The 13,755-nt window shown below is 55.8% G+C and overlaps 1 protein-coding gene across 5 annotated transcripts in view; it reads left to right on the top strand.

The window, feature by feature from the left end:
* Window positions 1-13,553, top strand: part of LRRC27 (leucine rich repeat containing 27) — a 34,108-nt gene extending 20,555 nt beyond the window's left edge. For 4 of the 5 annotated variants that reach the window (XM_032423260.1, XM_032423262.1, XM_032423265.1 and 1 more), the window contains 4 exons: window positions 582-678; window positions 5,726-5,844; window positions 7,555-7,681; window positions 12,841-13,553. In XM_032423260.1, the coding sequence (XP_032279151.1) occupies window positions 582-678; window positions 5,726-5,844; window positions 7,555-7,633 (295 nt within the window). In that variant the 3' untranslated portion in view covers window positions 7,634-7,681; window positions 12,841-13,553. Of the gene's footprint in view, window positions 1-581; window positions 679-1,035; window positions 4,775-5,725; window positions 5,845-7,554; window positions 7,682-12,840 lie in introns of those variants that run through there. The other variant, XM_032423263.1, reaches the window with a different exon arrangement.
* The last annotated feature ends 202 nt before the right edge of the window (window positions 13,554-13,755 follow it).

Genomic DNA, 13,755 nt, shown 5'->3' on the forward strand with positions numbered 1-13,755 from the left:
CAGGGAGGTCACGGTGGTGCAGGGGCAGGGAGGTCACCGTGGTGCAGGGACAGGGAGGTCACAGTGCAGGGGCAGGGAGGTCACCATGGTGCAGGGACAGGGAGGTCACGGTGCAGGGGCAGGGAGGTCACCATGGTGTAGGGACAGGGAGGTCACGGTGCAGGGGCAGGGAGGGCACCGTGGTGCGGGGACAGGGAGGTCACCGAGGTGCGGGGGCAGGGAGGTCACCGTGGGGCACGGGCAGGCTGTGCCAGGAGCATGGCGGTGCCCCGGTGGAGGGGATTGGGAGACAGAAGAGGTTCACTGTTAAAAGTGAAACTCGAGCATCTAAGAGGACGTTGACTTGTCAGGGATGCCCTCACGTCTCACGGGGACCTCTGAAGGCCTCTGACGCCCGAGCTGGCAGCCAGAGCCCGGCCGTCTTCTCTGGGGCAGGGTCCTGGTGCCCCTGCTGGTCCCCTGGCACGAAGCCGCGGGACAGGAGCAGACAAGCAGTGCCCGTCTGTCTGTGGGGAGGGATGGGAAAGGGCTTGGGAAGGGGCTCTGCTCGGGGCGCTAATGAGCCACGTGTCCCCCCGCAGAGATGAACGAGCGCTGCGGGAGTGGAGGGAGCAAACCCGGACCAGGAGGATGGCGGAGGAGGCGCCGAGAAAACCCCTGCCTCCGTGGCGGAGTCTGGTACGAGGGGGCCAGTGGGAGGGGTCCTATCCAGTGCCGGAGGCGCTGCGGTCCCCACTGTGCAGATGAAGCCCGAGGCCAGACAGCAAGCAGCCTGGCCACCTTCTATGGGCCCTCTGACGGGCCTGCGTCCTTCCCGTGCGAGGAGTCGGGTCTCTGGCCGGTGGGGTCGGGGGGAAACAAGCACCCCCACCCCGAGGCTGAGGTGTCTCTCTGGGTCTCCTGGGCCATGGTCTCAGCCTGGGCGCCAGGGCGGCGGGCTGTGCGGCCGTCCCCTCTGTTCCCTCATGCCAGTTCCCAGGTCGTGTGCGGCACACTCCACCCTGAGTGCCGCGCGTCTCCCCTGTGTCTCCCCAGCCACCCCACAGGTCTGAACCCAGGCGTCCAGGGTGGCCTGCCTGCGGAGCACGCCAGCTCCCCTCCCCTGTGAGCCTGTCCTGGAGGAGACGGCGCCGGCTCGCACCAGCACCGTCCCGCCGTCCCGTGTCTGGCTGCTGCCTTCCGTGAGGAGGTCACTGTGGCGCACGGAGAAGTCGCTTTGTCCATGACCCGCCCCCCCCAACCCCCCAGCACAGACCTGCTGTTCACGGGAGGGTGGCCGGATTCGCCGGGCCGTCCAGGACAGCCTCCCCCGGTCCTGTGTCCGCCCGCCGTGCGCTTCCAAGTGTGCAGATCAGTTACGTTGTCGGGTGGCTTCTAGGACTGGGCTGAGCTTTTGCATCTGGGGTGAGAAGCCACAGAAGGGATGTGCTTTCTCCCTGCGCGGCGTACCCGGGTTATGGCGCCCACCCCCCTTGGTCCCTGTTTGTGATGCTGCTCCCCCTTGGCGGCCGGGCCATTCCTGGGGGACACTGGGAGGCCCGCAGAGGCGTTCCTGCGCACTTGTGCCTGCCGTCCTCCAGGCGGGCTCTGGTCTGCAGCACGGGGACCCACTGGCACCTTCCTGTCAGGAACCTCACGGTGCCTATGTTGCCTTTGTCCATTTAAACAAAGCAATGGTTTGTTACCCTAAAAAAAAAAAAAACAAAAAAAACCAGTGGAGCCTTTTTATCCACGTGCAGAATTATGGGAGGACACGCACATTTTGGAAGCCAGTGTGGTGGGGATCCCAGGTCCTCAGAGCGCCAGGTGGGGCAGGGACTGTGCCCTTTCCCACGGAATCCATTGGCTCATTCCCTCACCTGCGCTTCTTACGAAGGAGACAGGAGAGCAATTGGTCCTCTCACACATGTTCTGGACCCAAACCCCTGTGTTCTCTGCAAACTGTTAGAGCGACGGCAAAGCCACAGTGACTTGGGAGGAGACCACACTCCCCGCCCTTACCTTGTCCCCTCGCTCGGGAGTGGGCTGTCCTCTGCCCCCCGTGTCGTGGGCCACGTGTTCTGTGCTCCGTGTCTTCATGGTATGTGTCCTGTCCCCTCTGTCATGTAAACATTCAAAATCCGTGTTTCCCCACTTTAGGAACAAGACTTGCACAGGTAGACATTCTTAAGAATGCCTTCAGAGCTTTATTATAGCAAAAAATTGGAAACAATTTAAATGCCAGGAGATGGGGTGGCTCTAAGTAAATTGTATCCCAATTTCGGGTTACCCCTGTGGCCGCGGGGAAGGATGAGTTGGCATGGTACCTACTGACTCGAGTGTCTGGAAGAAATTCTTACAAGTTAAAACAGCCCAGGTTGAGAGAGCAGAGGAGACTCACGCTGGTCTGTGAGAACACGCCATGGCCTGAGAACTACGTTTGTCCCTTGTCCCCACAAGGCTGCAAAACCCCATGGGACCTGGGGTGGTGGCGTGTCTTGTTATTCATAATGAGCCCCGGGGAGCACAGCTGAGTTTATGCGGACTGGGGACGCAGGGTGGGCCCTACAGAGCCTGGCCACGTGGCTGGTCACCAGAGGGTGTGCGGCTCCGCACCCTGCCCGGCGCCTCGTCCTGTGCAGCTCTCCGGAAGCTGTTCCTGAGTCACAGCCTCTGCGTTGGGTCGGTGCGCGTGAGCAGCTGTGTCTCGGAGTTCCGCGAGCCACTCTGGCGAGTTACCGACCCCGCAGGGTGGTGGCAGCCCTGCTTGGTTGCCGGTCGGCCAGCAGCGTAGGGGGCAGCCCGGCCCTGAGGGACCGAGCCCTCTGCCTGGGGGGCCTGCGCCACCCTCCGCCCCTGGTGTCAGGATGGAGTTCTGCTGTGGGCTCCTGGGTGGAGCGCTGCCGCACGTGCGAGAAGCCAGCCCACGGTGGGCGAGGACGTGGGGGTTCCGTGAGCTGTGGGAGCCGAGCCAGGAGCAAGCCCCCAGCCATTGACCTCCTGCAGTGTCGGTGCTGACCGTGTTGTGCAGCCAGCCCCACCCTCCGGCCCCACGACTCGTCCTCCCAGACGGAAGCTCGCTCCCCATCCCCTCCCCCGCCCTGGTGCCCACCGTCTCGTCTCCGTCTCGTTTCCGTCTCTGACTGTGCCGGCCCCGGGGACCTCACGAAGGTGGGGCACGCAGTGCTGGTCCTTCCGTGTCTGGCTTCTTTCACTCGGCATCAGGCCCTCGGGGCTGCTCCTCGCAAGGCTGAGACCCTCCTCCCTTCCTCCCTTCATCCTTGTGGACGCTCGGGCCCCTTCCAGCTGTGTGTGAACCATGCTGTTGGGAACACGGGGGTGCAAACATCTGTTCCAGTCCGTGCGTTCAGTTCTCGGAGGTGGGATCGCTGGAGCTAACTTCTTGCACGTGGTTAGTTCTAGCTGGAAATATGACTTCTTGATACTCTGTAAGAAGGAGGGTATCCTGTGATGTATAATTTGTGAACCACGTAGAGGTACTGTACACAGTCACTGTTGTATTTTATAGCATGGAAACTTCAGAGTATTTGTATAACCTGGAATGACACAAAATTTCATAAATCAAATAGGAAATAGAGAAGCTCTGAAACTAAAAATAGAAAATTTTAACTTCCTAAAACTGAAATTTCTAGATGGACTAAAATACCATAAAGTCAAAAGATACAGGAACCTATTTGTAACGTGTTTGAGACATAAGGTTACTATCTATGACGAATGACTACAAATAGACTTTTTTAGATTAAAGAATCTGATAGAAAAGTGGGCAAGGGGCAGTCCCCAGAAGGGGAAAGCTGACAGCGGTCAGCAGGATGGGAGCTCGGGAGCTGTGGGGGCGACGCCCTCACCCAGCCACTCGGCAGGGCCACGTGGGACCGACTGCGGGGACGGAGGCTGCCACGGCATGGGGAAGTAGCTCTTTAAGTTAAACATGCGCACTTCTGTGAGCTTCTGGTAGTTTGTGCTTTGACAGCAGCAGCCCAATCACGGGCACCTGCACACAGAGGGACACGTCTGTGGATTGCGCGGTCCTCTGCAAGGTGACTGCGTACCAGTGAAAGCCCTGCGTGTCGTCCCCAAGAAATGGCTGCGTCAGGCTCTGTCCCCGCGCAGAAGGGCTGTGGGCCAGCAGGGCGCCACCCAGCCACCTTGTTTCCCACCCTGCCCCTGGTCCTTGCTCTCAGCAGAGGACTGGGTGTCTGGGAAGTCTTCCTCCTCTGTGTTTTGTACAGATAGTAAAATGTGGCTGGGGACTTCTTTCCAAGTAATGTACTTTTATACTAAAAAAAAATTAAGTTGCATGTCTGACTTTAAAAAATACCTACTAAATTTACATGTGTTCTTCTCTTCCTGTTGGAATAATGTTTAAGAGAGTCCTCGTTATGTAAAAGTGGGCCAGCTCCCGCCCTCCCCTCCGCCTGCCCCCCACCGCGTGGGGTGTTAAGCGTCTTCTAAGGGTCAGGCATGTGATGACCAGACAGGCCCTGGTAATCCACTTAGAGGTGCCGTGGCAGACGAGACCGTTGCAGGCACCGTCTAGGTAAGCGCTACATTGATCCCACCAGACTCCAGCTGGAGGAGCCCCCGTAGGAGAGGTTCAGCACCTGCCTCACCTTCCCCTCCGCAACCTTCGCGTGCCCTGTCCTCTCCTCTGCCCAACTTTCTAACACCCTAGGGGGCACGCCTCCTCAGAGCAGGTACACAGGCACGTGCAGACAGAAGCACAAATACACACAGGTGCACACATAGGTGCATTCAGGTACACGCACACACGGATACACGGGCACAGGTACACGCACACAGGGATACACGGGCACAGGTACACGCACACAAGGATACACGGGCACAGTACACGCACACAGGGATACACGGGCACAGGTACACGCACACAGATACACGGGCACAGGTACACGCACACAGACACACAGGCACAGGTACACGCACACACAGGTACACGGGCACAGGTACACGCACACACGGATACACGGGCACAGTTGTGCACACTGGGATCTGCAGGAACAGGCACACACAAGTACTGACACAGGTGTGAGCACACACGGGGGCCCGTGCACACACACACACACACACACGCACACACACGGGAGCCCCCTGAGGTGGGCAGAGATCAGTCTGGTTCTCAGACTTCATCCCCGAAAGTGGGGGAGTGTTCGAGATCTCTCACTCCTCTCCACCTGCGTCCCGTGGACGGTGCGGGTTTTCACTTGGAATCACAGTGCGCCGTATCCAAAAAAGCCAACTTTGAAGTACTTCTCGGGTTTCAACGTTTATTTGTGCGGGTCCGTGATGTCATTGATCTAAGAGCCGTGATTTTATGACACACGTAAGGACCCGACTCCTCCTTCCCCCCGCTTGTCAGTTGTGGGGGGTGCTTACGCATTAGCTTGAAACTCAGCAGTCGGCAATATAGTGGCGTCCACTGGAGAGACTTGGGGCCCACATGGTGTGTTTTCTGTCTGTTGTGAGGACAGAACTTCTGGCAGGGATCACCTTCCAGGCGTGCCCGGCACCTCTGCGCCCTGCGCCCCGCCCTCCCACGGCCAGGGGCTGGCCAGGCCCAAGGTGGGAGTGGGTGGAGCGTGGCCTCCTCAGGACAGCCACCGATGGGCCTCCTCACAGAGGAAGGACGAGCCCAATTACCCCGGGCGCTTGGCTTTGTGTGAACGGCAGTGTCCCCTCGGATTCCTGAAAACATCTTGTGTTTTCCCAGGTGGCCTCAAAGATTCCCTTTGCCACGGATTTGATAGATGATGAGAAAATGCCAGTGAATCCGTCTGGAAAAATGAGGCCAAGCAAAGAGAAGTCGTCAGGAGCAAGTAAAGACAAGAGGTTGGTACCTGGGATCCAAGTTCCGCGGCCCTCTGCAGACACTCACCGCACCAGGGCCCGTGGGCAGCAGCGGAGGACCTGGCCACCCCCGCGGCAGGCTCCGGGGAGAGGAGCGGGCCCGCAGGGAGCAGCAGCTGCTGGGGGCCTGGCGTCTCTGTCGTTTCCTGTGTTCGCGCTTCGGGGGTGTGCTTGCTGAGCCCCGATGCTGACCTAGCGTCTGCCCCCCGGGAATGCCCGCTGAGCCCCTCACCCATCCCCAGCTGCTGCGAGGCTGCTGTCTGTATGGTGACCCACCTGAACTAAATCTGTGTGTGTGTGTGTGTGTGTGTGAGTGTGTGCACATGCATTTTGCCAAGGAACTGCTTTCTTCTTGACTCTTCGCACATGAGACACTGATGCTGTGATTCTGCTCTTCTGCACCCAGCACCGCCCCCCCAGGCATGCTGGGAGAGCCACGGGTGGCTGGGGGCACTGCTGGAAGGCCCTGGGGCTTCAGCACCGTCTCCTGGGCCCCTCTTGCTTCCCTAGCTGCTCCCTTCTGACCTGCACCAGCCCCGCCTTGGGCGCCGGAAGCCTGAGTGGAAGCGAGCTGTGGGCGTGGGTGGGGGACTCCCAGGCTCGCGGGAGGACCGGCCTGGCCACCTGGCCTGCACCTGCTGGCCCTGCCCACCGCTGTGGGTTTCAGCGCTCTGGACACCAAGCGTGGTTTGAGAGGCCTGGAGGAAGGTCGTCATGGTGTGACACGTGAATGGCAAAGGGCTGTTCTTTTCTGGGGAGTCATTGCTCCTCCGTGCCTAGAACACTTGGGGACAGTCTTGCAGGTCCGCACACTGGATGAACCCCCAGCCACGTGGAATTGCTTAGATGAACATGGACAGCAAATGTCTCCTCCCAGCTCATGAGCGTCACTGTCAGAAAGCCCCTGGCCTCCGACCACCCTGTAGACAGGGCTTTACCGAGAACCAGGGTCAGAGGTGCGGACACTTGGAGTCTGTGTGGGGCAGGACTGGGGGCTGCTGGGAGGAGCGAACGAAGCCAACGCAGAGCCTGCTGCAGGTGTGGGGCTGGGGTCTTCCGGGAGGCCCTGGCCGAGGGGGAGCCCGCTGTGTTCCCAGCAGACTCAGCCCAGACTCCTCGGCCGGCGCGCATGCTGGGGCACTGCGGCCCTCCCACGCACCCTTCCAGAATGCTCTGCTGTTCTGAGCCTCCTTGTGCTAAAAGCAAAGAATATATATTAGCCCAAAGCCCTGATATTGGCAGAGAAATCTAAATTTCTCTGGGCTAATATAATATGTAAATCTAAATTTACATCTAAAATCCTAATTTAATACATCCTGTTTAAGGATTTATTACAACTGTGTATTTCCTTTGAAAACAAAGACCTTCCCCTGCACGTGGCTTTCTGTGCATTTTCCTGAATGTGTCATTTCTTACCTGGATTTGAAGTTTAAAACATAGTGTGTGTTCTCGCAGCTTCTAACCACCTGGGCCTGTCTGAGCTGCTGCCTGGAGGGGGAGCAGGTGGCCTCTCATGGCCTCTCATGGCCCCACCATCACTGCGTCGTCACCGCGTCGTGACAGCCCCTGAGCCCCCGGGACCGCAGTGTGGCCTGGAGGAAAAAGGAAAATTCTCTCTCCCCTGTTGGAAGAGGAGTTTCTGAGACTCGACTTGATGTGTAAAATCCTTTCCTTTACCCTTTGTTTCCTCAGTGCCTTCCGAGCGGGGCGTCTAGAAGAAAACCTAAAACAGCACATTCAGAAAGTACACAAATGCAGAAAAGGGCTTTAGGGGATGGAGCCACTCGAAATCAGGCAGGCTGCGCAGGATTTGGAGATTGTAAGTATTTGTCGGCTGTGTGTAAAAATTAACTGTTCTGGGGAAAATCAAAGGGAACTTGCCACATGCATGTTCTCTCCCATGACGGGGAGCGTTTACCGGGCCTCATGGCGAGGGCGTGCCCAGGATCATGGTTAGAGGGCAGGAAAGTGTTTTCGTGGCACGTGAGCCCACAGATGTGTTGTGCCACCACTTGATCAGTGGAGACAGATAGGGACGTGTCTGTGGGGTCCTCGCCCACGTTTCGTGCCCAGCACAGCCTGGCGGGGCCGTGAGAGGGCCTGGCCGCAGCCGGGCGCAGGCTGACCCTCCGGTGTCTGTGTGGCAGGGAGGCCGGCCTCTTCACATGCGTCTGTCTGTTCGCGGGTACTAGTACGCACCGCTGTGTGTGCAGAAATGACTGGGGTCATGAGAGGGATGCCGTGGTCAGGAAGGCAGCTTTCCGCCCTGAAGGACGCACAGTTACCGACCCAGCCGGTGGAGGGAACCCGCTGTCCTCCCTAGAATGACCGAGCTCAGAGAGCCTGTGTAGGCTGACCCGGATGTTTCCGTGCCCTTCCTGCTCACAGGGCAGGAGGACACGCCTGCTCTCCCCGGCCGGCTGGGCTCTGGTCTGCGAGTCTCACCCCCGATGCAGTGGCTCAGCACTGCCTGTCGGAGGGCTCGTTGTCACCTCTCTCTGTGGACCCGGGGCAGGACGGGGAAGGTGGGAGTGCAAGCGAAGGGCCTGGGCCATGTCATAGGGACCCCCCCCATCAGACTCTCCCCTCTTCTTAGAATCTTTTCCTTCCCAGCCCAGAGAACTGTACCTGCCTTCAGGTGAGCTTTATTCTTCCCAAATCTGTTGTCTACAGCTGTAACCTCCTCCTTAAACACCCCAAACTCTACCACGACTTCTAAACATCTGTGTCTCAAGCTTCACATTGTGGGAGAGTGAAAAGTCTGTTTGGTGTTAGGAACAACTCTGTGCTCACAAACCTAACATGAAATGGACCAGTTCCCTGAGCTCACACAAGAAGGAATATATGATTGGAATAGATTGATATCCGTTAAAGAAATTGAATCAATAATAATTTTCCACTGGGTTCACTGGTGAGTTCTATCAAACATTTAAGGAAGAAATTATACCCACTCTCTATAATCTCTTCCAGAAAACATAGGCAGAGGGAAAAAATCGTAATTCATTCTGTGAGGCCAGCATTACTCTAAATCAGAACAAAGGTGTTACATGGGAGGAAAACTACAGACCAATATCTCTCCTGAAAATTGATGCAAAAATCCTCAATAAAATATTAGCAAATCAAACTTAACAATATATAAAAAGAATTATACACCATGATCAAGTGGAATTTATCCCAGGTGTGCAAGGGTGATTCAGCATTTGAAGATCAATTTATATAATGCTAAAGAAGAAAAATAACATGATCATGTCAGTGGATGCAGAAAAAACATTTGACAAAATCCAGCACCTATTTGTGATAACAGCTTTTAGCAAACTAAGAATAGAGTGGAACTTCCTCAACTTGATAAAGAACATGTACAAAAGCTACTGTGAACATCATACTTCATGGTGAGAAACTAGAAACTACCCTTTCCCCTGAAGATCAGGGACAAGGCAGGGACATCCCTTCTGAACATTTCTGTCCAGCATCACACTGGGAGTCCTAGCTTTTGCAACAAGACAAGAAAGGGAAAAGATATACAGGTTAAGAAGCTAGAGCTAAAACTGTCTTTGTTTTCAGATGACATAATTGTCTATGTAGAAAATCCAAAAGAATTGACAAAAATACTCCTACAACTAATAAGTGGTCATGGCAAGGTTATAGGATCCAAGGTTAATATATAAAAGCCAATTGCTTACCAATACATCAGCAAATAAGTGGGAGTTGAATTTAAGAACATATCATTTACATTAGCACCAAAAAATGGTGCTAGGTACAAATCTAACAAAATATGTACAGGATCCATATGAGAAAAACAAAACTGATGAGTGAAATCAAAGAAGAACTAAATGAATGAGAGGAATCCCATGATCATGGATGGGAAGACTAGAGATTCAACACAATCCCAATCAAAATCCCAACAAGTTATGTTGTGGGTATCGACGACCTGATGCTAACGTTTAGATGGAGAGGAGATACGGGCCCAGAATCACCACAAATACGGAAGGCGAAGAACAAGGTTGGGGGACTGGCATTACCCGACCTAGAGACTCCCTGTAAAGCTACGGTAGTCAAGACGGTGTGGTGTTGGTGAAAAAGTAGACAAATGGGTCAACGGATCAGAGAAACGGACCCACGTAAGTACAGTCGACTGACTTTTGACAAAGGATCAAAGGCAACACAGTGGAGCAAAGACGGTCTCTTCAAGAGGTGGTGCTGGAACACTTGCAAAATAATGAATCTAGAGCAGACCTCACACCTTCACAGAAGTTAACTCAAGATGCATCACAGACCTAAATGTGAAACGTTAAACTGCAAAACTTCTAGGAAATAAAATAGGAGAAAGTGTAGGTGACCTTGAGTTGGCAGGGAGTTTTTACATAGAACACCAAAGGTATGACAAAAAATTGTTAACCTGACTTCATTAAAATTAAAAATTTTTTCTCTGTGAAAAGAGTAAGACAAGCCAGAGACTTGGAGAAAATATTTGCAAAACACACATCTGATAAAGGACTGCTATCCAAAATATGGAAAGAAAAACAAACAACCCAGTTAAAACATGAGCCATGGATCTGAACAGACACCTCACCAAAAAAGATATAGAGATGCTAAGCAAGGAAATGATGCTCAATATCGTATGTCAGGAGGGAATTGCAAATTAAAACAGAGCTACCACTCGCATGTACTAGAGTGGCTGTAACCCTAGCCACTGACCGCCGGATGCTGGTGAGGATGTGGAGCAGCAAGAACTCTCGTTCATTGCTGGTGGGGATGCAGAATGGTGCAGGCATGCGGAAGACAGTTCGGTGATTTATTACAAAATTGAATGTACTCTCACCTTGAGATTCAGCAGTTGTACTCCTTGGCATTTACCTGAAGGAGCTGAAAACTTAGGTCCACGCAAAAACCTGCTCACGAATGTTCATAGCAGCTTCACTCATAGTTAGCAAACCCAAGAGCAATTGAGATGTCCTTCAGTAGGTGAGTGGGTAAGCAAACTGTTTATGGATCCCATGGAATGTCACTGGGTCCAAAAAGGAATGAGCTATCACACCATGAAAAGACCCGAGGGAACCTCAAATGCATATTACTGAGAGAGCCAATCTGAGGTGACAACTGTATGACATTCTGGGAAAGGCAAAACTCTGCAGATGTGGGAGGATCAGTGGTTGCCAAGAGGGAGGACAGACGGAGCGGGGAGGACACTCAGGCAGCAGAACCACTGTGACCGCACAGTGATGGACACCTGTCACCATCCATCTGTCTAAACTGGTACAATGCACAACACCAGAGTGAGCCCTGGTGGGCACTACGGACCCTGGGCGATGACAGTGGGTCCGTGTCGCTCCTGGATTGTGACAGATGTCCCAGCTGGTGGGGGATGAAGACAGCTCTACAGGAATAAAGCCTCTTCGTTTTCTGAAAAGTCTAATTTGAAACTGAAACCTGAGATTGCTGGGAGGGAATAGGGCACACAGGAAGGGCAGGAGAGAGGAATGGAGCGGACTCCTCACCAAGGGGCAGAGTGGTCCGCCATCAGGGGGGAGTGCTGAGCTCCGACCATCAGGCCGGGTGCCAGATGCCTACAGAGGAGGGGGGGTGCCTTCACGGGCGGGGTCTCAGGCACTTTCCACGCAGCGCTTCTTGGGAAGCGACCGCAGAACGCATTTCTCCAAAACAAGACAGCAGAGCAGGAAAGAGGAGTAAGTGTTCTGGAAAAAGGGAAGCTGACCCAAGAGAGTGCCCGGGCGCCCCCAGACAGCCTGCTGTGCAGGCCGCCAGGCTGGGGTGCAGCCAGGAGGCTGCAGGGTGTCTCCCGGGCAGACAGAGGAGGCTGAGCGTCTGACCAAGGGGAGAGGACATCGAGGACTCCGTGACAAGTATGTCGAAGACAAAGGAAGACTTTCAAAGGAGCAGTTCTTAACCCACGAAGAACACAGGTTTCTATGGGAAAGAAGATGTCACCGGTGGACACTTGTTGGATCAGCAGCAAGTGCAGTCCCCCCGTGAGCAACACAGGTGTGCCCTCCGCGGGGCGCATCGTCCCCGGGACGGCACTGTAAATGTGATTCCCGGAGCGACCGTGTCCTCTCGCGCTGACTTTACTGGAAGAATCCACGCAGCACACACAGCACATGCTAGCCGACCGCGGCTCTCGCCCACAGCAGGCTGTTAGTAAAGTTTGGGGGAGTAAATAGTTACACACGGAATTTGGACCGGGCAGGTTTGGACGTTGTGCAACGGTCAGCTGTAGTATTTACCGAGTCGTAGTGACATAAGCTGAACATTCATTTCACCCCTTGCTGTGATGGGTCCGTATGGGGGGACTCAGGTGCCTGGGCTGGAGGTGGGGTCCAGGTCATGCCCCAGGGAGGTAGAACTGGGGAACATGGGGGAGCACAAAGGCCGGGCCCTTCTTGGGGATGGGGTGGGCCCAGCACTGCCAAGTTCCCGCTGGCCAGCGTCTCTCAGGGCGGAGGCAGGAGAGAGCCTGCTCCTTGGTGCTAGCCGCTCTGTCCCACCTCCCGGGCCCAGCAGACTGGCGAGCAACTCTGTTAGGGACCCCTGGTCCCGTTGCTGTGTCTGCGGCGGGAGGGTGGCACTTGCAGCCCTGCCCTCCGAGGGCAGGTGTGAGTCTCGGGTGGGACCATGGGCAGGGATGGTGAGCAGGAGAGCCTTCATCCGTCCATCACCTGGCGTTCACTCAGACAGCTGTAGGCAGAGGTCACAGGCGGGGCCCAAGTGGGACTCCAAGAGGAGTGGCCCGGGGGCTGACCTCAAGAGGCCGCTGTCCTCCACGGGCCGGAGGGCGCGCTCAGCCGGCTCCATTGCAGAGCATCCCGCAGTGAGTAGGCCCCTCGGGGAAGGCGGGCTCCGGCCAGGGGGACAGAGTGCTGCTCGCCCCTGCACGGGTCCACAGGTCTGCACCAGAGGCATGCTTTCGCCGCGGGCCCTGCCGGCCTGGATAGCTTTTACCCCCTCCCTTTCTCCCAAAAGGCTAGAAAGCTGCAGGGCGAAGTGAGGAAACTGAGGCTGGGACCGACCTGGACGAGAAGCCGCCAGCTGACCGCTCTCGCTGGACACCTGCCGCTCCACGCACCTGCCTCTCGGCCTTGGGATATGCTGTTCAACACGAAGTAGTAAGAGGAGAGCTGACAGATGCTGAGGAGCGAGTATCACTTGTGCTGCCCGAAAGTCTTCAGACCTGAGAAGTTGGTTTAGCAGCTCGTGAGCCCACCAGGTGCCCCCTTCCAAGCGTCTGGGGGGGGAGGGGGCGGGTCCGACGCCACCCTGGGCGGTTGTTCACGGCCTCGGCTGCGTGGCTGCTTCAGAGGCTGCACAAGGTTTAAGCTGGATTAAAGGAGAGAATACGGTAAACAAGCCACACGGTTTTCACTCCCGTGCCCACGTCTCTGCAGATCCGCCTGACGACATGTTTTGGTGTCAGCCCCTGTCCCCCCCACCCCTGCCGCCCTGGTCACCCATGTGACCCTCATGTCCACTGACTCATGCGTTTCAGTTGGGGGGGGTCAGAAGTCCATGAGTCCCCTCCCTGCACCTGGCACTGCTCTTCTTTGGCCTCACGCTTCTGCTTGCACACCTCTGCCCCTGTCCGCCCTTCGCAGCCCGCCCTCACCCAGGCCAGTCAGACCCTGCCCGACTTACTCTCTGCAGGACCGTCTGATTGTTAAATAAATTCCAGGCCTTAACCTCGAAAATGTCCTTGATTTGACCTCAGCTCCTTGGCCTCTGGGTGGGAGGGAGGCAGTTAGACCAGGCCTACACTGGGGTCCAGTGACCCCCCACCAGACCCTGGCGTGCTATTCCCGCTGCCCTTGCGGGGACGAGCACCACCTGATCTCTCACCCGGGGACCCCACACCACCTCTAGAGCTTGGCCCCTGCCCCATGC

The sequence above is a fragment of the Phoca vitulina genome, unplaced genomic scaffold (genome assembly GCF_004348235.1).
Source record: "Phoca vitulina isolate PV1807 unplaced genomic scaffold, GSC_HSeal_1.0 scaffold28, whole genome shotgun sequence".
In the NCBI taxonomy this organism is placed as follows: domain Eukaryota; kingdom Metazoa; phylum Chordata; class Mammalia; order Carnivora; family Phocidae; genus Phoca; species Phoca vitulina.